The 20,963-nt window shown below is 40.7% G+C and overlaps 1 protein-coding gene across 1 annotated transcript in view; it reads right to left on the bottom strand.

Moving 5' to 3' along the window:
• Positions 1-9,183: 9,183 nt before the first annotated feature.
• Positions 9,184-20,963, bottom strand: part of SLC27A6 (solute carrier family 27 member 6) — a 50,720-nt gene continuing 38,940 nt past the window's right edge. Inside the window, exons 9-11 of the mRNA XM_075272299.1 lie at positions 20,782-20,879; positions 13,464-13,594; positions 9,184-11,667 (exon numbers count right to left, since the gene is read on the bottom strand). Of these exons, the coding sequence (XP_075128400.1) occupies positions 11,491-11,667; positions 13,464-13,594; positions 20,782-20,879 (406 nt within the window). The 3' untranslated portion in view covers positions 9,184-11,490. The remainder of the gene's footprint in view (positions 11,668-13,463; positions 13,595-20,781; positions 20,880-20,963) is intronic.

Raw genomic sequence — 20,963 nt, 5'->3', positions numbered from 1 at the left:
CCTGGCACATGGCTATTGGCTGAGGCCTGATATGATCTGCATCTCATTACAACTTTCCACACTGGGATGGACTTTCCCATGAAACAAAGAAGGATTCAAAATACTTATGTGTGAGCTAACATCCCAGACTATCTATATGTATATATCATGGCAAAAGAGATAAGATGACATGTTCCATAGACCCTGTGTCTATACACTCTAAGTGACCTTCATATACCATAAAATATGACAGAGTGCCCAGATACCATAAGATTAATACTTTTGTTGGTTATGTGTCCATACATCATGTAAAGGAGGTAAGAGATATACAAAGTCAGCTGCATCTTCTCAAAATGAGGCCCTTGAGAGATAATGATTAGCAACCTATGCATTAACGTTCATTATCACATTCCTTAAAGTCTAACAAAGGGCCTCCTTGACTTAAGCAGAAAAATCAGTTTATATGTGAAAGAGTACAAGATGGCTGCCAAAATACAAAGATGGAGGACTTAACTCTAACAAACCTGAGTGGCACAAGCGTATTACAGCTTTAAGCCCCATATGGGTTCAACATGGGCTTCTGGCTGTTACATTTATAACGCAGTGTTACTGTTCATTTACGTGGCACGGCAGTGCTTGTCCTGTGAGGATGGCTGAGCTAACACATCCTAACTCCAGCACCAGTGTCACAGGACAAGCATTGCTGTGTTGGACAAATATGGCTTGAGTACCATCTTTGGCCTGTGTGCTGGGGTTGCCAACATCTGGTGTAAGGTAGAATGTCTGTCCATTCTACCTCAGAAACTACATATCTCCCAAGCTCCTGGACGCAGCAGGATAGTTCCATATTTTGGGTGCTTTCCCACTGTCCAAGGTGGCAGGCATATGTACTAGCTATTCTCCAGATAGAACTCAATACAATGGTGAAGCAGAGAGCCGTCATGTCAGCTTCCTGCTCCACCATTCACATACTGCTAATAAGCATCTTGAGGACACAAGGAGAAAGAATTATACCATGTAGGGGCTTCAAGTAGGATATCATAAGTATAGTAAGTTCAAAGCTGTTATCCAAAGGGGTTCTACAGTTTCAAACCAAAACTGACAGACAAATGTTATTCTTTGTATAATTGTACAATTTTCCAGTATACTTTTTGATACCACTGGTTTCCTTAGAATGAGCATGTAGAAGGGTGATTTATCTTCCACCTTAGCAGCAAATGAAATGTACTTATATCCTGGTTGCCTGTTTCTTTGTGTGGACTGATTTATGTAATTTTATTTTTCTTACTAGCTGGTACCCGCGACTTCGTCTGCGGTGATTGTAGAAGTGGGTAAATACAGGCGCGGGTAAGGTTTTTGTACTGTGTATAAGGTATGGGATATGAAATGTAACTGTGTATCTTGTTTTTGCAATAATTCTGAGAATACGTGAGACTTTTGTGTTGAATGTAATTTGTATTTCAGCTGCTATACGGTGTTCTGAGAAACTGTACATAGTGTCTTTGGGACAGAGGTATTACAAGTGAATATACTTTGATATACGACATTGTATGATTTGTTATTTTCCGCCAGTACATGTACCGTATTTTTCGGACTATAAGACGCACTGGATTTAAAGGAGGAAAATAGGGAAAAAAAATTTTGAAGCAAAAAATGGTAAAATATTTAATATATGGGAGTTGTAGTTTTGCAACAGCTGCAAGGCCACATTGACAGGTGACCCTGCAGCTGTACGGGGACGCATAGAGTGGTTTTTATTTTTGCGGGGCCAGAAGTACTTTTTAGTTATACCATTTTGGGGAATATCTATTGCTTAGATCACCTTGTATTGAAAAAAAACCCGGTGGTTTATGATATATGATTTTCTACTTTTATATATATATATTCTAGGGACAGGAGGTGATTTAGAACTTTTATTTATTTCATATTTTTAAAGCTTTTTTTTTTTTTTTTTTTTTTAACTATTTTGTTCCCCCCCCGGGGGCTTGAACCTGCGGTCACTTAATTGCAAGTCCCATAGACGGCAATACAACTGTATTGCCGTCTATGGGACATTCTGTATATTAGTATTACGGCTGGTCATAGACCCAGCCGCAATACTAATATATAGCAGTGACAGGCCTGGGAGCCTCATTAGGCTCCCGGCTCTCACCCGAACAGGTCGGCTCCTGCAATATCGCCGCGCAGGAGCCGGCCTGCAACTTCACAGGTATGGGGCCGGTGGGGACCGGCCCCGGGGGAGAAGGGGCCACCGATACTGACCCGGCATCCGCTGTACTAGAGAGGTGGATGCGGGCTAGGGATAGACGCCGGGGCCTGAGACATCGCTGCGCTCCCCTGTCCTGCATGAAGCCAGCGGCGGGGGGACGATAGGAGAGGAATAGCATCGCCGCTGCCGCTGCTGGCTTCATGCAGGGCAGAGGAGCGCAGCGATGTCTCAGGCCCCGGCGTCTATCCCTAGCCCGCATCCGCCTCTCTATTACAGCGGATGCTGTAATAGAGCGCCACATTCGGACTATAAGACGCACCCTTCTTTTCCCCCCAAATTTGGGGGAAAAAAAGTGCGTCTTATAGTCCGAAAAATACGGTAAGTTTTGGGCACAGGATACTCTTGAGCAAGCAACATAAAGTTGTCCATGTGAGAAGCCTGGTGTGGCCAAATGTATTCCTGCTACTTTCAGCGTTTGTCCTTGGGATTTATTAATGGTGATTGTAAAAGCCAACTTAAGGGGAAATTGTAGTCGTCTGAATTGAAATGGGAAATGATTTGGTATAATTGGAATGCGTGGGGGTAACACACTGTCACCTGTAGCTGCTCCTGTAAGAATAGTGGCTTCAATGATATTTGTTCCTAGTAGTGTGACACGTAGCCTCGTGCCATTACACAATTGGGGTGCATCGAGATTACTCATGAGTAGAACAGGGACGCCAATCTTGAGTTCTAGTTTATGTGAAGGGACGCCGGGTAATTCTAAGGTGGGCAGTAAGGCAAATTGGTGACATTATTATCGACTGTTATGTGTTCGTGGTGTGTTGAAACGGTACATCAGTGACTTTGGCTCATAAAACCGCAGCAAAATTTGCAACCAAAACGCTGTGTTAATGCAACGTGGTGCTTCAGCCTTAGGCCTCCTGCACACAAATGGCACGGATATGGTTTTCACTGACCTATAGATTAAAAATAAATTGACAGGGCTGCAAATACGGACAGGTGTAGGAAAGGTATAGGACAAATATAGGACCTGCTGTATATTTTACAGCTCAATTTGTCCCGGACACACAGCCGCAAAAACAGGATCTATGTGTATGGGCCCATTGAAATGTACAGGACCAATTGTAGATAAAAGTCTGGCCCTGTGCATGACAGTTTAGTAACTCCATGCGCCTCTTATTAATAGCAATTAACCTCATCATGTCCCTCACATTAACCCTTGTGTAAGAGTTACTGATATGTGACAGACTTGGAGGTAATAATTAAGTATCTTCATTATTGAGGTCTTTTATTAGTACTTCCATATGTCTCACATATTAGTAACCTTTATATGAGGCACACAGGGGTTAATATGAGGAACATGATGGGGTTTATTCCTATTAATGTGAGGCATATGGAGTTACTAACACTAAACTAATAACCCCAAATGCCTGACATTAATGAGAAAAGGAACTAAAGGAAGGAACCTACCGTATTTTTCGGACTATAAGACGCACTTTTTTTCCCCCAAATTTGGGGGGAAAAGAAGGGTGCGTCTTATAGTCCGAATGTGGCGCCTGGCATCCGCTGTAATAGAGAGGCGGATGCCGGCAAGGGATAGACGCCGGGGCCTGAGACATCGCTGCGCTCCTCTGCCCTGCATGAAGCCAGCAGCGGGAGGAGTGATGCTATTCCGCTCCTCCGTCCCCCCGCCACTGGCTTCATGCAGGGCAGAGGAGCGTAGCGATGTCTCAGGCCCCGGCACCTGTGCCGGCGTCTATCCCTCGCCGGCACCCGCCTCTCTAGTACAGCGGATGCCGGGTCAGTATCGGTGGCCCCTTCTCCCCCGGGGCCGGTCCCCACCGGCCCCGTACCTGTGAAGTTGCAGGCCGGCTCCTGCGCGGCGATATCGCAGGAGCCGACCTGTTCGGGTGACAGCCGGGATCCTAATGAGGCTCCCAGGCCTGTCACTGCTGTATTAATATTGCGGCTGGGTCTATGACCAGCCGTAATACTAATAGACAGAATGTCCCATAGACGGCAATACAGTTGTATTGCCGTCTATGGGACTTGCAATCAAGCGACCGCAGGTTCAAGCCCCCGGGGGGGAATAAAATAGTAAAAAAAAAAAGCTTTAAAAATATATAATAAAAATATGAAATAAATAAAAGTTCTAAATCACCTCCTGTCCCTAGAATATATATATATATATATATATATATAAAAGTAGAAAATCATATATCATAAACCACCGGGGGTTTTTTTTCAATACAAGGTGATCTAAGCAATAGATATTCCCCAAAATGGTATAACTAAAAAGTACATCTGGCCCCGCAAAAAAAACCACTCTATGCGTCCCCGTACAGCTGCAGGGTCACCTGTCAATGTGGCCTTGCAGCTGTTGCAAAACTACAACTCCCATATATGAAATATTTTACCATTTTTTGCTTCAAAATTTTTTTTCCCTATTTTCCTCCTCTAAAACCTAGGTGCGTCTTATAGTCCGAAAAATACGGTATGTGTTTCTTACTTGCACTTTGCTAGCAGCTTCCTCTCCTCCTCGGGGAATCTTTGCAGGATGCAGACCACTATAGCAGGCAGAGACCTGAGCGATTAAGCTCCACCCCCTGGGTTTCCTGCACCCCTCTCAAAGGGGAGTGTCCTTATGCCTCAGCTCTAGAAGAGCACTGAAGAGACACTCGGACTTCATTTAACTCTTGCAGGTCCTGTGCTGCTGGCATGCCAGTGAAATATGGCAGGAGTGCCACTCTTGGCACGTGTGCCAGGGGTTGCTGACCTCGGCTGTAGAGGGTAATATGAATTTTGTGGCTTGCTATGGTCCAAAGTGTGTGAGATTGCAGAGATAGTGATGTGAGTGTGGGTTTTGTGGGGGTCCTGGGAAAAACATATGTGCGCTATTGTGACAAAAAGTAGCCTATTACGCAATCCAGTGTAGTAACTATGTTTGTGGAAAATTTCAGTCAAATCGGTGGAGCGGGTTTTGCGTGATTGAGGAACAAACATCCAAACACACAAACTTTCACCTTTATAATATTAATAGGATTTATTGTACTTTATAGCTAGTCAATAGATTCAGGACAATCCTGATCTATAGGGGCATATATGAACACCATGTAGTGCCTATTGTAGCTACTATTGGTTTGCAATATGTTTAGGCCAGGAGCTTAATTCCCCAATTAGGAGAGTGTTCAAGGCAGATGAAGAAGTGTAGTGTTCTGAGGTGAACCTAAGAAGCGGAGGAATACACTGTAATACTATTCAACACAGGAGAAAATGGGGCAGCAGTTGGGAGACATCACCCTGCAAGCATACCATGCCCTCCACTTGGGGTGTACATAGAAACCATGGGTCCACCCTTTCCAAAAGATAGAATGGGTAAAAAATGGGCAGTGGTTATAGAAATATTGTATTTTGCTTGATATTTTTAAGTGCCCAATCTTTGCCTATAGACCACTATAGACAAGCAGTAACCCTTTCAGTAACATCTCCACAGCCTCCTTTGACTATATACTACTGCTGCTGCTTTTTAATTTAAGAGTTAATGATCTCCTGATGGTGAGGGGGTCATGTCTGTCACATTGTATCATAAATCTCAATAAACAGAGGAGGGGGAAGGATTTATGATACTTGGACTGTCAGACATCAAAAGAAATTAGAGAGTTATAAGAGGGTCCTGCGGATCCCCTCCCTCCATGGGCCCCATAGCAATTGTTCTCCCTGCCATGGTAGATATGTTACTGCCCTCCATTGTGGGCTTTTCTGATGTGTGAAGCTTTTATCTATAAGTCAGACACAGTAAATGTGATCAGTTTCTTAAAAGGGACCAGGATACAACTGGAGTAAAATGAAATGGTAAATGTGTTACCACAGTATAGACTGTATATAATTGCAGAATAAAAGAGGGCATTTACCATGCATTTTCTAAACACCCTCCCCGTTCCTAAACACATGGTGTGTAGTAGGGGGGAATAGCAGGAGGACTTTGGTCTCCCATGGCCTGGCAGATTTACTATCATTTACACCAAAAACTAACCTCATGTATAGTCTAAATTTATACCAACTCCTTTGAGTTTTGAATGCTGCATCTTCACTCTGACAGCCAAAGGATCAAGACTGGCATATAAAGAAGTTTTGCTAAAAGGGTTATTGTTTTTGTAATGAAAAGTTATACAATTTTCCAATACATTTCTGTATCAGTTTTTCACAGTTTTTGAGATTTCTGCTTGCTGTCATTCATTTTGCTTACTTCTAGTGTATAATGTCAGTCCATGGTCATGTGATGGACACACAAGTGCACAAATCATTACAGTCACAGCACAGTAATCAGATGTCTGTTTTGGAACAAGCTGTAAATAGGGTTGAACGATCAGGAAAGATCGGATCCCGATAGGTGATCGAGCAAATTTCACGATTGGGATCAGATGGGAAAATGATCGAAAATCAGTTTTTAAAAACAATCCTGAAATCTCAAGATCGGCTCAACCCTACTCCATGAACATAAAGTAACTAGGGTTGAGCAATCGGGATCGTAAAAGATTGGATCCCGATTGGCGATCAAGCAAATTTCACGATCGGGATCGGCAGGATAATGATCAAAAATTGGATTTTACAAACGATCCTGAAATCTCAAGATCGGCTCAACCCTAGCTGTAAACCTGAGTGTCCATTACATGACCACGGACTGTAACAAAGACTGACAGCAAGCAAAGATCTAGAAAACGGCAAAGAATCGATACAGGAAATATATTGTAAAAATTGTATAACTTTTCATTATATAAACAGTAACATTTATTTGCCAAACTGGATAACCCCTTTAAAAGAAGAAAAAAATGCCATGTTCAATTATTTTATCCAGGGCCAGGAAGCTAAAGTAAGTAAAGTGGCATGTTCAACGTGCATATCAGTATTATGGGTGGTAGACATGTCACTATTAGTCTTTAGGATTCACAACTTATTATAGTTTTATTTAATGTGCTGTAAGAAATGTCGTCTATTTGAATAAGTTGTCCAAAAAAAGGAAAAATCAGGTTGGCAATCGTAAGCCTTTGTTGCGTTGTACAGTGCCATTGTGAATCAGCAGGCCAGCAGCGGGCATCATTAGTATGCCGGCCGGGCTGTGTCGCATGCTTCATTAGGTGAATACAGGCCACTCAAAGCCTGAACAGTAAAAGAAAACCAGTCTCACAGTCAGATCCGATTACTGGCCCATTTATTGTGGCCCAGGACGTGAACAGGAAGTAGGTAACAAAGGAGTCATTCCATTTACATTAGGCTTCAGGAATGCAAAATGAACTCTCTTATTACGGAGAGGATTTCAGCTTTATCTCCACATATTGTCTAGAACAGATTTGTTCATCATCAGTTTGCATAATATACTGCTAGGTGAGAAGGGATTTCTGCAGGCCTAAAAATACTGACACGCAAGCATTCTGTCTAATCACTTTAGTCACCATATAGTTACAATACTTGTCATTTTAACTGATGACTGACAGAGTATATTAAAAGGGGTTGTCAGAGTCTGGTTTACATCTGCGTATAGGTTTCTGTTCTGGGGTCCGCTTGGGGACCCCTGAACAGAAACCTAATCCATATAAAAGAGGTTACCTTAGGAAACCCGCGAACCCCATAGACTATAATGGGGTCCATGTAGTTTCCGCATGAAAAATGTGGAGAGAAAAGTGTTGCTTGCAGGACTTTTATGTCTGCATTTTTCATGCAGAGAGGGGAACGGAATCCCTGAATGCAGATGTGAACCGGGCCTTACTTATGCATGGAGAAACTTAAAAATGGTGACCTGGCGCCCGTCTGGTGGAAATAATAGACTCCAGTCAGGAGCCCACCAGGCCAATTGCAGCTCTTACCTGAACACAGTCCCACACAGTGGGGGTGAGGCAAAATGGAAAGGATATATAAAAAAACTGGGAAACGATAAAGTGCTAATGGAAGCAAAATCCGTAATAAACTTAAAAATAAACAATGTTAATGGTTAAGATGAATTGGTTCTGTTTATTGCTCCAAGGACCTGAACAGCAGCTTAAAACGGCTACGCATTTTGACACCGGGCAGGTGTCTTCTTCAAATGATAAAAGGTTCTATGTAACATATGCCAGTACTCAGAACACAGGTTTTACATTACAAATATAAAAATGGAATATAAATCCATCATAAAGATATTTGTAGTGTCAAAGCTACAAGTCCTAATTGAAATATCGCTAAAGCTATAGCACTGGAAATATTAACAATTATTTCCTATACAATAGAAGTATGTTGTCAGTATAAATTCCCCAGATACTCCCCATACAAGCAGTTATGAATGTACTGGTATGATGTGGTTCTCTTCAGTATGGTATAGGAATGAACCACAGTAAACTGAAAGCACATCATTTGTCAAACTAGCCATCAGTCTATGAACTGTTGACAACACTGTTGGCTTGCACCAGTTTGCATTACAAGTGAAAGAACAAAAAAAAAAAAAAGTAGAAAAATGGATAAAATGAAGGAGAAGAGTGGGCAATGGTATGGAAACTGATGGAGTAAGAGTTAGTAAACATGGTCCAAATGTCTGTCGCTGCAGACTGCCTGACCTTTAGAATGGTACCCATGTATTATACACCGTGATTGGGACAGTTTTTTTGGGACAGCAAAGACACTCATTGGTGACTTCCAGGAAAATGCTGCCAAAAACCTAAGAGTATTTGTTCCTAAGAGCACCTAGAAAAGTCTGGTATTGGTTTATTGACTCCTCTTCCAAGGATCTCCTGAGGTTGAAAGTTATGCATACAGTTGTATGAAAACAATTTCTGAAAGATAATTCATGTAAGAAGATTGCACAAAAGGCACAGGCTCAATATCACACGCTGATCACAAGACGACCTTATGTGTTGCCACATCCCAAGAATAACATATAATCCAATAGTTTATGGAGCTGTAGCCAATAATATAAATGTTCATGGTACTAAGAGATCACCAAAAAAGAGACAGATTACCATAAATGTAGTCAGGATTTTATTACTAAATTCTTCAGTTATAGTACATCTGACAATAGCATTCTCAGATTTTACAAATAGTCATTTGACTGAAAAACAAAAATATCCTATTTTCTGCTTATTCTCCAGTTTGGTATTCATGATATGTTGATTTGTAACTGTATAAAATACACAAAAGTGACTGTGATGACTGGGATTAAACTGTTCTAAATTTATAGCGATATTACATATTATCAGACAATTGTATCGCTAGTAAAACATAGCACTTACTGAAACATAAGTAATACCGCCATATACCAGGAGATGCGACTCTAGCAAGGTCAAATGAACCTTCTCTGGTGCATTTATCTGGTGCCACCTGAACTTGTATGTGTCACACTCTCAATGCCAAACTATGGTCTAGAATAAATTCAGTCTGCCCCTAAGGAAATCACAGGACCAGGAAATCTAGGCTGTACTAAAGAGGACCTTTTACAACCTCCACCAACTCTTTGCACCATTCGCTAGGTGCCCATTCACTGATTCTAGCCCAGTTGGAATTTTCATTCTAGTCACCACAGTTCCTCGGCAATCATTTGTTAGTTTCAGCACCCAATGCCAATTAGACTCTCTGCTATCACGTGGGCTGACCTAGACTGGAACAGACATCCTGGGACTGCCCACCTGACACTAGATAGACTATTTAGCATATAGAGTGCTGAAACTAATAGAAATCATTGATCAGGAATTGAGGTGGCTACAGAAAAAATTTCAACTGCACCAGAATTAGTGGATCAGCATTTATTGAAGGCTGCAAAGTATTGGAGTTGGTGCAGATGGTGCAAAGAATTGGAGTTGGTGCAGATGGCGAAAGGTCCTCTCTTAGGAGATTGTAACATATTTATCAAGACCCTATGCCAGAAAAGTAGCCTCAGGTTTGTAACTTTTTGAATGTAAGCGGTGACAAAAATTGTTGCCATTGATGCTTTTTAAGCCTCCCACGCTACTTTTCAAAAATGATGCCTGGCAAGGGAATAATTGATGGCTGAAATCTATATTGATACATTTCCCCATTGTTTTATAAGATTCGTATTTTCTTTTAAAGGGATTGGTTACTTTATCTTCACAGGGATTGTAGCGTTATAGGTTGGACTTGATGGACTAATGTCTTTATCCAACCTCATCAACTATGTATGTATATGTATGTAATTGTCTGGAGGCTAGGTACTAGGAGTCAATAATATGTGCTTATTAGCAGTTAGGCACTGATGGTTTCCTCTGTAAAGTGGGTGTTGATGGCGGATCATGTGTCCTGGCACATGCACCAATAAGCGTCACTGAAAAACACTGCACATGTGCAGCATGAACACACAGATTGACGTGTCTCGTCACATGACCCTCCACCAGTAGTCATGTTTAGGACCAGAGCAGCAGGCAGTACAGAAGTCTATAGAAATAATAGAAGAGATTGGTGCTGAACGGCTAAGAACATCATATTAGTAAACCTGATTCTAGTAGCTTTGTGAATATGATAAAGGTGGAAAACCCTTTAAATTGAGTTTTATATGTGGGTCTTGTGTGATTTCCATAATAACTGTATTGTAATAGTAAACTTTGCGTCAAGGGAAAATATTCCTTAATACAGTGTATGGTATAGAAGTAAAGATCATGTCATGTCTTTTGAACTTCTGTATACGGTAATTAATATTTCTGCGGTTCCTCTGTTGCTCCTCCTGGAAACGCATGATGAAATTTACAAATAAGTGTTACCTTTACCAGTGTCAAGCTGACGTCTCTGCAGGTCCTAGTTAAGCAAACCAAGATGAGATTTAACCCAGTCTCCTGGACTAATAATGAAAAACAGGGCAGAGAATTTAGAGAGAAAAAAAAATGAAGGTTTCCTTAGACCCCACCACGGTGAGACAACCACTGATGGTTGGCGCTCCTACAAAGTTATGGTACATTAATAAACTGATGGTCGGCCTTGTAAAGGAATGAGATGGAGACAATGTCTGAGTCATGAATAGTATTGTCCATATTTTTAGTATTATAAAATTACATATGAAATGAAGGTACAAGTATGTTTAGTACTGTATATCAATGTCAGCACATTTTTTGTAGTAGTGTCATTGTACAGGTGTGAAAAAGGTTGAATCACATATATACAAATGCTATGTAAGGACAATGTACCTACCCCGTATTTTAGCAGTAACCATTAATTTCAATGAAGCATAGAAACCTGGTAAACACCTGAAGCAGGTTAAAACATCACAGTTTCAGTATTTCAGCCAGTGGAAATATTATGCTTGTACTGCACAAATAATTGAAAGAAACTTATAGTTTTAACAGACCATTTGTGATTTTATCATATATGTCTTTGGTCATTGGCACGTAAGACTTCTGAGAATCATCTAAGAAGTAAAGCGGATCGGATATTACTGACGGATCGAACCCTTGTTCCACGAGACGGAATTTCTGTTGTTTGAATGTCCCAGTGACCTCCATGTTTTCCTACAAAAATATTTAAAAAAAAATAGTAATTAACCTATTGAATTCTAGACATCAATTCTTCAATGTTAGTACTAGTAATATCTGTAAATTGGTGAGCTTGCAAGAACAGCGGAGTTCAGAACATTGCAGCATACATAGGTTGTCTAATGTAATTTATACAAGCCTTGGATTCATTCCATACTGAATGTTTAGGCTAAAAGTTAATCCAATAACACGCTCTTTAATAGTGATTATACTGCACATGGCACCATCTTTAAGGTCACTGGAAGCTGGTCTCTGAAGTTCATGATGATATAAAATGCATTGACTACTTTTTCATTTTGCATGATGATTTACAATATATTGCTTGTATCGCAGAGTCCAATGATATGACATAAGGTAAAGTAGTAAAACGTATTAAATATATACTAAATGAATATCCATTTGGTATATATTAGATGAATAGAATAGAAGGTCTAGCCAATAAATAAACGGTAAGGTGGTTACATAATCTAAAGCAACACTGCAAAATGTTCTCAAGTAATAGGCCTAGAGCACTGATGCATGGTACAAGGGTTCATGTTTAGGCGTTTTTACTTTTTGACAACAGTCGTTCCTTCCAACCTGCCCATAAACATGCATACATAGTGGGTTTAGTTAGTATTCATCTAATGCATATGGCAACCTCAAAGGTGTTTATCAGCAGCATCGGCAGGAACTGAGATGAAAAGTTCTTAAAATCAATCCCTAGCTCCCACCATTTTGATGGAGCACAGAGAACTGGGCACTAGTTTTTTTTTACTCTGCAGGATATGGTAGGGAATGCCATTCATTGGCTGTCACAGTGACCTGCCTAAGTCAGCGATTGGATGAGCAGATATTTTCAGCTGTTTCCTGCTGTCGGGACAGGAGAAGGAAGTGCAGCAGAGACCTTAGATGGATGCGAGTCGGAGCCCCTTTAATGCTCTGTTAACATAATAGTAGCCACTAGCCATGAAGAAGTCCCTTGTACGATCTATACAAATTTTGCTCCATGGACCCTACTGATTTCCTTTAACAAAAAAGCAAAGTCCTGTAAATCAAGTACTGCAATACACTAATAGAAGCAATGGAGATTTTTAGTGGTAATACATTTCAAACTGAACTTCAGAAACGTTTCAGACTGCAGGTGCATTAGGCTCTAGGATGTGTCATAACCTCCTATTTATAACAGAACAATGGCAGCTGTAATGGATCTCAGTGAATCCTGACATTCTATAGACATATTATAGGATTCCAGCAACCCTGATACTTTTGTCAGCTCTGCTAGCTATATTATCCTTACAATTCAAAGCATAAGCAAATCTTTAATTTCATTTAATTATATTTAATAAAGCTAGTACAAATAAAAGGTAACAAACGGAGTATGCTTTATTAAAGAAAATTGCCTGCGTCTAATTATTTTCTTCCTCTCGCCTGTGCTCTTATCTTTCTCTGCATTCAACAATCCTGTTTGTAAAAGGATCAGTCTGTGTGCAGACTTCTGTGTGTACAATGAAGTCTCAGGGGAAGGAGGGGAGGCAAGGGAGACAGAGGGCAGAAATGACGGACTGCAGCATCTAATGAGTCATTTCTCTCACAGCAGCATTGGATGTTAATTATAATCCAGCGCTATTGTGAATAAAACTGTCACTGTATACTGCATGAATTACATATTTATAAATTGAAAAGAATAGTTTTAAAACTTTACATATGGACCAAATCTCCAAGACAAGATTATAGCACCAAAATACAGGTCATTATTTTTTAAGCAATAGATACTTTGGAAGCAACAGTACCTGTAGCCTTAAGAATCGTGGATATGCATATCCAGGAAGGTAGTTCACAACATGCTCATAGATGCTTTTTAAATCTAGTGACATGCCAGGCTTTAGAATAATTGACGCCATTCCCACTTTTCCTTCGTGTTCTTAGAGAAAACAAAAGTTATATACATAATTCAGAAAGTACGTAAATAGGCGCAGTCATTTCAACAACCTTTACATAGATGAATAGTACAAGCAGAGCACTTGTACAAGTTGCTGAACTATCTTTTATTGCTATATCCATCTCAAGATAGACTGTAGATCACATGTCTGACTCATGTCCATAGAGAGGGAAGATGCTAGAATGAGGAGGAAGAGAGAGAAATGAGACAAGAAACATAGCTTTTACTATGACCCTAGAATATTATTCCCATCAGTACAGATCAGTAATAACTATTAGAGATGAGCGAGTAGTGAAATATTTGAGATTCGATATTCGTTTCGAGTAGAGCCTCAATATTCGACTACTCGATTGAATATCGAATCCCTTTATAGTCTATGGGAAAAAATGCTTGTTTCAGGGGAAAGCACTATTCGACTAAAGGAAAGTCACTAAGTCCACGAGTAGCAGGAGCAGAGTGTTTAGGAGGAGCGCTGTGCAGTTAAAGCGCACGGACCCCATAGACTATAACGGGTCCGTGTGCTTGTAGCGCACTGCCCGCACGAATGATTCGTGTGGGCAGTGCGCGGCAAGCACACGGACCCCATCATAGTCTATGGGGTCCATGTGCATTAACTGCACAGTGCTTGCAGTTGCGCTGATATTCCATTCGGGAGGGGGAGTCCTCCTGCGGACTCCTTCCGGACGGGAGGCAAGCGCTAATGTGAACCGCCCCTTACTCGTCCTGCAGAACTAGCATTGATTGGCCGAATGCTATACACTATAAAGCATTCTTCAAATCAACGCTGGTTCTGCAGCAGGCTCGTCCTTGCTAGTCGGGAGAGCTGGCAGTTTGCGGTTATGCGGGAGCTGACTTTTTCTCATAGGAATGCATTGACCAGTGTTGATTAGCTGAATGTTATACAGTGTACAGCATTCAGCCAATCAACGTTGGTACTGCCGGAGGCTCGTCTGTGATGAGGCGGAGTCTAAGATCGGACAACAATGGAGACTGCTGTGGTCCGATCTTAGACTCCGCCTCCTCACAGATGAGCCTCCAGCAGAACCAGCGTTGATTGGCCGAATGCTATAGCATTCGGCCAATCAACGTTGGCTCTGTATCGAATCTTTACTGCGAATAGCGAGTAGTATTTGAACAAGTACGAGTATTTTGAATACCATAGTATTCTATCGAATACCTACTCGATCAAACACTACTCGCTCATCTCTAATAACTATATATGTCCTGCATGATCCTGGGGTTGTTTCTAGAAGAGAAATGGTTATAGAGCAGATTCATCCTCTACTCACTGTATTATAGTGTATTGCATCTAGTTTCCACCAACCAGTTCAGAGAGAACTGAAAATTCCAGGGGGAAACTGCTAAAAATTGTTGAATGAAAATGCCACTGTTTATGGCGCCGAATTTACCGCACGTAACATCCTATTGATTTCAATGGGTGCTGCTTGCTTTTTTCTAAATATGGAATTTACCACACAGTAAATTCCACGTGTAGAAAAAAGTGAGCGGTACTCATTGAAATCAATGGGACACTTTTTTTTTTTTAACGCGCGGTAAATTTGGCGCCATAAAAACGCCATTTTGCCCCGTGTGCTTGGACCCTAAGGGTCCATTCACATGGAGTTTTTTGGTGCTGATTTTGATGCTGAATCTGTGTCAGAATCCACGCAGGAAAAAAGCCTCCCATCTACTTCAATGGTTTCCTTTTTCTGCTCGCGGAATAGAGAACCCACTGAAGTCAATGGGAGGCTTTTTTGTCCATATGGATTCTGACGTGGATTCAGCATCAAAATCAGCACAAAAAAACTCAGTGTGAATGGACCCTTATTCATGCTCAGTAAAAACTATATAGTGCTTAAAACAGGGTTAGACAACCTTTGGCACTCCAGCTGTTGTAAAACAACTGCCAGCATGTATACTTGCTTTGCTGTTCTTGGAACTCCTATGGAAGTGAATTGAGCATGTTGGGAGTTGTAGTTTCACAGCAGCTGGAGAGCCAAAGGTTGCTGACCTCTGGTTTAAAGCATACCCAATGTTTTAGACAACTTCATGATAATCTGCAATATGTATGAGCTTTACTCCAAGTTGGTCTCAGCGGAGATTCCAGAGTGAATATCAGTTTAGGAGAATGGGAATAGAACAAGAGCGAGCCTGACAAGTTGAGAAAGAAACTGTTTTCGCTAATAACATATTTTAAAGATTTTTATTTTTAAATTTGCATGTACTATTGATTTTTACAAAGTTTGGTGAAGAATTAGTGACCATTAAACAACATAATTAAAATGGTAAAAGATTAACACCCTCTCACCCCAATCACACATACACTTTCACACAGTATATCTGTCTAGTTACGCCTTTTGACCGCATTCTTTAGGATGGAAAAGCCAGACATATAGATTATGTAGACATGTTGCCCTTTCTTCCAAAAATCTGTACATGGATTGCATAAAAGCTACTTATATATTGAAAGTGCCAAAAGAGGTTTACAAGGTTACTATGATTTAATGGTGCTCCGAGAATTAATATTTATAGCACTGCAATGTTGATTGGGAGGAAAAAATGACATCCAATAGAGCAGGGGTGCTCAACTATGAGACTGAAGTCCAAGTAAAGGTCCATGATGAACACATCCAGGATTTGAGGTATTTTCTTGGACAAAAAGATGTGTCTGACTATAAACTACACAAGAAAAATTAGGAAAAAGTATTTCCTAATGTGGTATTATATTGTGCAGGGATCCCTAAGGAGCATTAAACTGTGGATGAGGGCACCAAGGAGCTTCATGCTGTGCGTGGTGGGCACTAAGGAGTATTATATGGTGGTTTGAGGCACGAAGGAACATTATACGGTGGTAGGAGCATTATACTGTGGGGGTGACAATGAGACATTGGTGCCCTCACACAGTATAATGCCCCATTATTGTGCCTCCTCCTCAATATAATCCCCATTAGTGCCCCTACGCATAATTGATTCATCTCCTACACGCTGTCTCCATTCTCCATTGTGCAAGAGCCCTATACAAATGTAGCAGAGTTATCCAGACTGTCTGCATTGGGATAATTGCTGCAGTGTTATGTCTGATCACAGAAGACAACAAAATGATGGAAAGATGTGACTATGGGGCTTCTACCTTGCCAAATCTAAACAGGTCACCGAATCTGTATCTAATGAATTATAGTTAGAGATATCAACTAATAAATGCTAAGTATTCATTTGGGCGTCAACAGGAAAACAAGCATACATTGACTTTATCAATAATACTAATGTTCATCAGTCATATATTTTGAGTTTTTAAAAAGGTATGCCACTTATGATATTTATACCCCATCCACAGGATTGGAAAAATAAATCAGAGTTCTGGGGGTCCGACATCTGGGACCTCCAATGATCTGAAAGTTCCCCTGAATACTTCATGTGAATAAAATGCTGGTGTACATACATGGACAGTGTTCCGTTCACTTCTATGTGGCTGCCGTAGATCACCCTCCTTGCATTAGCATGGAGCATTCATCGAATTTTGGGGCATCTGCTGTGCTTATCACTGGGTGATCCAAGTGGTCAGGTCCCAATAATCTGACATTTATTACCTACCTGTGTCCCCCCTTCCTGATATATACAAAAATGCATTCAATGCTCATCATTGTTGATCCAGTCTGGATTGTTTAACAAGATTTAATTCTGCTGTGTATACAAAGAAGAAAGTATGACCAAAGGTCACAAACTAAATCTCCCTTCCATGAGAAGGGAATAACTCTATTATACTGTAGCTATAAATTACTTGCTACCTAGGGTGAAAATCTAAATCTGTTGTTCACAATAGAAGAGCAGCAGAATCAAATACAGGAATCTACTGTATATGTGACATAAAAGAAGATGAATAAAAAGGGTTTAAATGGTGAATCATATTAGACCAGCAACACAGATAGTTCATGCGTACCTAAATGTAATGTGTTTTTCCCCATAAAAATATGTGTCTCTGTTGCAGAGATATTCATATATTACATAATAAGCAAATTAACAATCTGAAGCACTGACCGGCCCCTGTTGCTCCAAACTGCTTAGCCCCCCACTGCTGTATTACACCCTCTTTCTTCCCTTGCTTCTTTGAGTGATAGGACCAGGAAGCTATGCTGAAATCTTGCCTGGCCATATGTTCTCATATTCGTGCCGGCATATTAGAGCAGTTTGGAACAAGGGAGTCTCCCTCGGTGCTCCAGCTTACTCATATGCATTATTATGAGTTAAATAAATAAGTCAGCAATGGAGGTGCACATTTTAATAGGGAAACATTACATTCAGGTAAGCCTGACCTATCTAACTGTGTTGCTGGTTTAATATGCTTCACCTTTGTGACAAATTCCCTTGAAAGTGAGTCTATTAGCAGTCAATTGGTTATAAACCTAATTCCATTATCTTGTAGATGTGATTCTACATTTTCCAAATATGTCTCTGTTATTTAGCGCAGGAGCCCCATTTTATGTAAATCACGGTTTTATTTATATGCCAATGAAATGAGAAATGCTTTGGAGGTATGTCATAGCTTGATTGGGGTTTGGTCTCAGCTATAGATTCTTGAGCACACGCACAGCATTTGCCTATGAGTAAAACAACTATTTCCATGAAAATTGGACTCCAAAAATGAATAATAGGTATATTTGGAAACTGTAGAATCACCTCGACAAGGCAATGTGAATAGGTTTATAATCAATTTACTGCTGACAGACTCCCTCTAAATGAAGATATTCTGTATTGGATGCTGCACTTTGGCTGTCTTAGTGCAAGGATTCCAATATATTTATATGCTTGGATGTCTTATGTGGCATAGGGTTGTTTCATATAGTCGTGAGATCACTTTTCACCAAGACCTCAATTCTATTTGAACAATTGGAATATATTTCTAATAATGCTTTAAGCAATATGTAAGGATTTTTGTTCTCTTTTTCACATTCAATTTAGTGAGAATGATTCCATAGACATTAAGTCCAACACAATAAACATAGCGTGTGTTGGGATTCACAGAGGCAATATAGCATTGCTGAATGATATAGTTGAGTAGCAGCAGCTTAGAGTCATACCTACAAGTTAGTTAGTCAGGGGATAGGGACTAAGTCGGGAGATCATATCCCACCAGTTAGTCTCCACCAACAGAGGCAAGTTCCCCAGTTTTGTGGACAACAAGCGAGTATATATGGTGGAGAGGAGACCAACTCCCAGGGCCTCAGAGAGAAAGATACCAATAGGGAATCGAGGGACAAAGCAATGGTGTAGCTATGGTGTGTAATACTTGAAGACATTACCCGTGTGTCTCTCGCAGACCAAACTGATCAACCATTTGAGCTGCCCATTCTATCCAAAAGCCATAATCCTGTGCAGTGTTAAAATGGATCTGACATTGATTAAACCAAAGCAGAAGCTCTGTAACAATACCATTGCATCCTGCTACTGACAGACCTATCTGGGCAGTCTATGGAGAAATAGTAGCAGCCTTAGGAAGAAGTTGTGGGGCTTCAGAATGGACTAAATACTACAGAAGGAAGACATGAGTCAGATGGGTCACATTTGACAGGGGGAGAAGAGACTTCAAGGAACAGAAAACAAAGCTCATCAGTCCAATAATAAAGGAAATAAATCAGGGAATGGCATTTCAGCTTCATCCTTAGGTCATATTGCCAGCTTAAGATTGCGTTGTCCACCATAACACAAAATGGGAGACCAGGGAGCCTACTTAAGAGAAAAATCACCTGGGGATGACAACATCTGCATATTTTAGGACATACTGCATCTTGGGGAGCACCATCCTGAAGCTAATCCTGCTGGCTACTGAAGACAATTTGCTCTTTAGATAGGACAGTAAAGGATATACATTTAGGTCATAAGACTGAGCACTATCCAGGGCTATGAGATTGCCTAAGTACTTAAAGTCTGAAACAACCTGCAGCCCACAGAACTTAGCACCCTAACTGCGGTTGGTGCTATGGAGGGGCATAAAATATGACTCTTGCAGGTAATCGGTAAATCTAAGAATACCCTGAATAAGCTAATGAGGGTGTTATGGCTCTAAGTAAAGTGGCATTACAGATAGACATGAATATATAGGCATATAGAGCTATATGATCTTACTGGGGTCCGAACCTAATACCCAAATATGCAGAGTTCTGCTTATCTTTAAAGAGCAGGAGCTAGATCACAACTGCAAACAATAGATGGGGAGCCCTGTCTGAAAGGAGGAGGACAGCGGCCCATTCACCACCTGTGCCAAAGGGGATTTATACAAGATGGACACAAACCAATCCCCATCACTGACTTTATGTAGGACAGCAAGAAGGTATGACCATTCTACAGAATCAAAGATCTTGGCCGTGTTCAGCAAGGCCAGGGCCTACTCTGGTTGCTCCCACCAACCTAAGTCTCCACTTGAACCCATCTAGTGTTGCCTGACATAGACTTTCCAGGATAATTCCGATTTGGTTAGAACGGACAATGTATAACTTGATTCAGACTGTTAGCAAGTAATTTGGTCAGGATTTTGTAGTCCACATTTAACAAGAAGATGGGAATGTAGAACCCATACTCCTCTTGAGGCCTGATGGATTTTAGGATAACAATATTGATAGCAACCTGGAAACATGGAAAGGGAGAGAGACTACCATTGATAGACTGCCTGGAATACTTATAATAGCTGTGGGCATAGATATGGATACTGTAAATATACCTCAAGGAAAGGCCAGGCCACAGATCCAGAAGCCTTCCCTTTGGCCAAAGAGGTCAAGTTGTCCTTAATCTCTTAATGCCATGAAGTGACATTTTCCTAGCAATAAGACATCAGTTTTTGAGATTGTAAATACCTCTGACTGCCATGACACGAGTAAAAACTAACTTCTGCTACCCCAACCCCTGCAGAGTGATTGAGACCTTAGTCTATATGCTAAGTCAGAAGGAAAGTTGTTAATCACTCTGGGTGGTAGAAGTAGTTGACAGGGAATTGAGGGAATTATAATCCCTAAAATAAGTGATATATCTTTTTATGAGTGTAGAAAATGTGAAGTTTAATCAAATCCATATATCTCCAAGCTCAGCCTCTCCCCTGCTATTCTATACTATGATCAGATTACTGTATGTAGCATAGACATCTTACAGATCAGTTTAATTTATGTAAGATATATTATTACCTGGAACGCCCACTCCATAGATATTGGCTTCTTGTATGAAGTCAAGCATTCCAATGATATCGGAGACTTCAGTCGTAGCAACATTTTCTCCTTTCCATCTTGAAAGAGAATCCACAATTTTATTAAAAATGTACTTATCATACTTGCACTGGGTACATTTAAAATTTTTTGGTTCTAGTACA

This window comes from Leptodactylus fuscus, chromosome 1, assembly GCF_031893055.1.
Source record: "Leptodactylus fuscus isolate aLepFus1 chromosome 1, aLepFus1.hap2, whole genome shotgun sequence".
NCBI classification, from domain to species: Eukaryota; Metazoa; Chordata; class Amphibia; order Anura; family Leptodactylidae; genus Leptodactylus; species Leptodactylus fuscus.
This window is presented reverse-complemented; position numbering and strand designations above follow the sequence as displayed.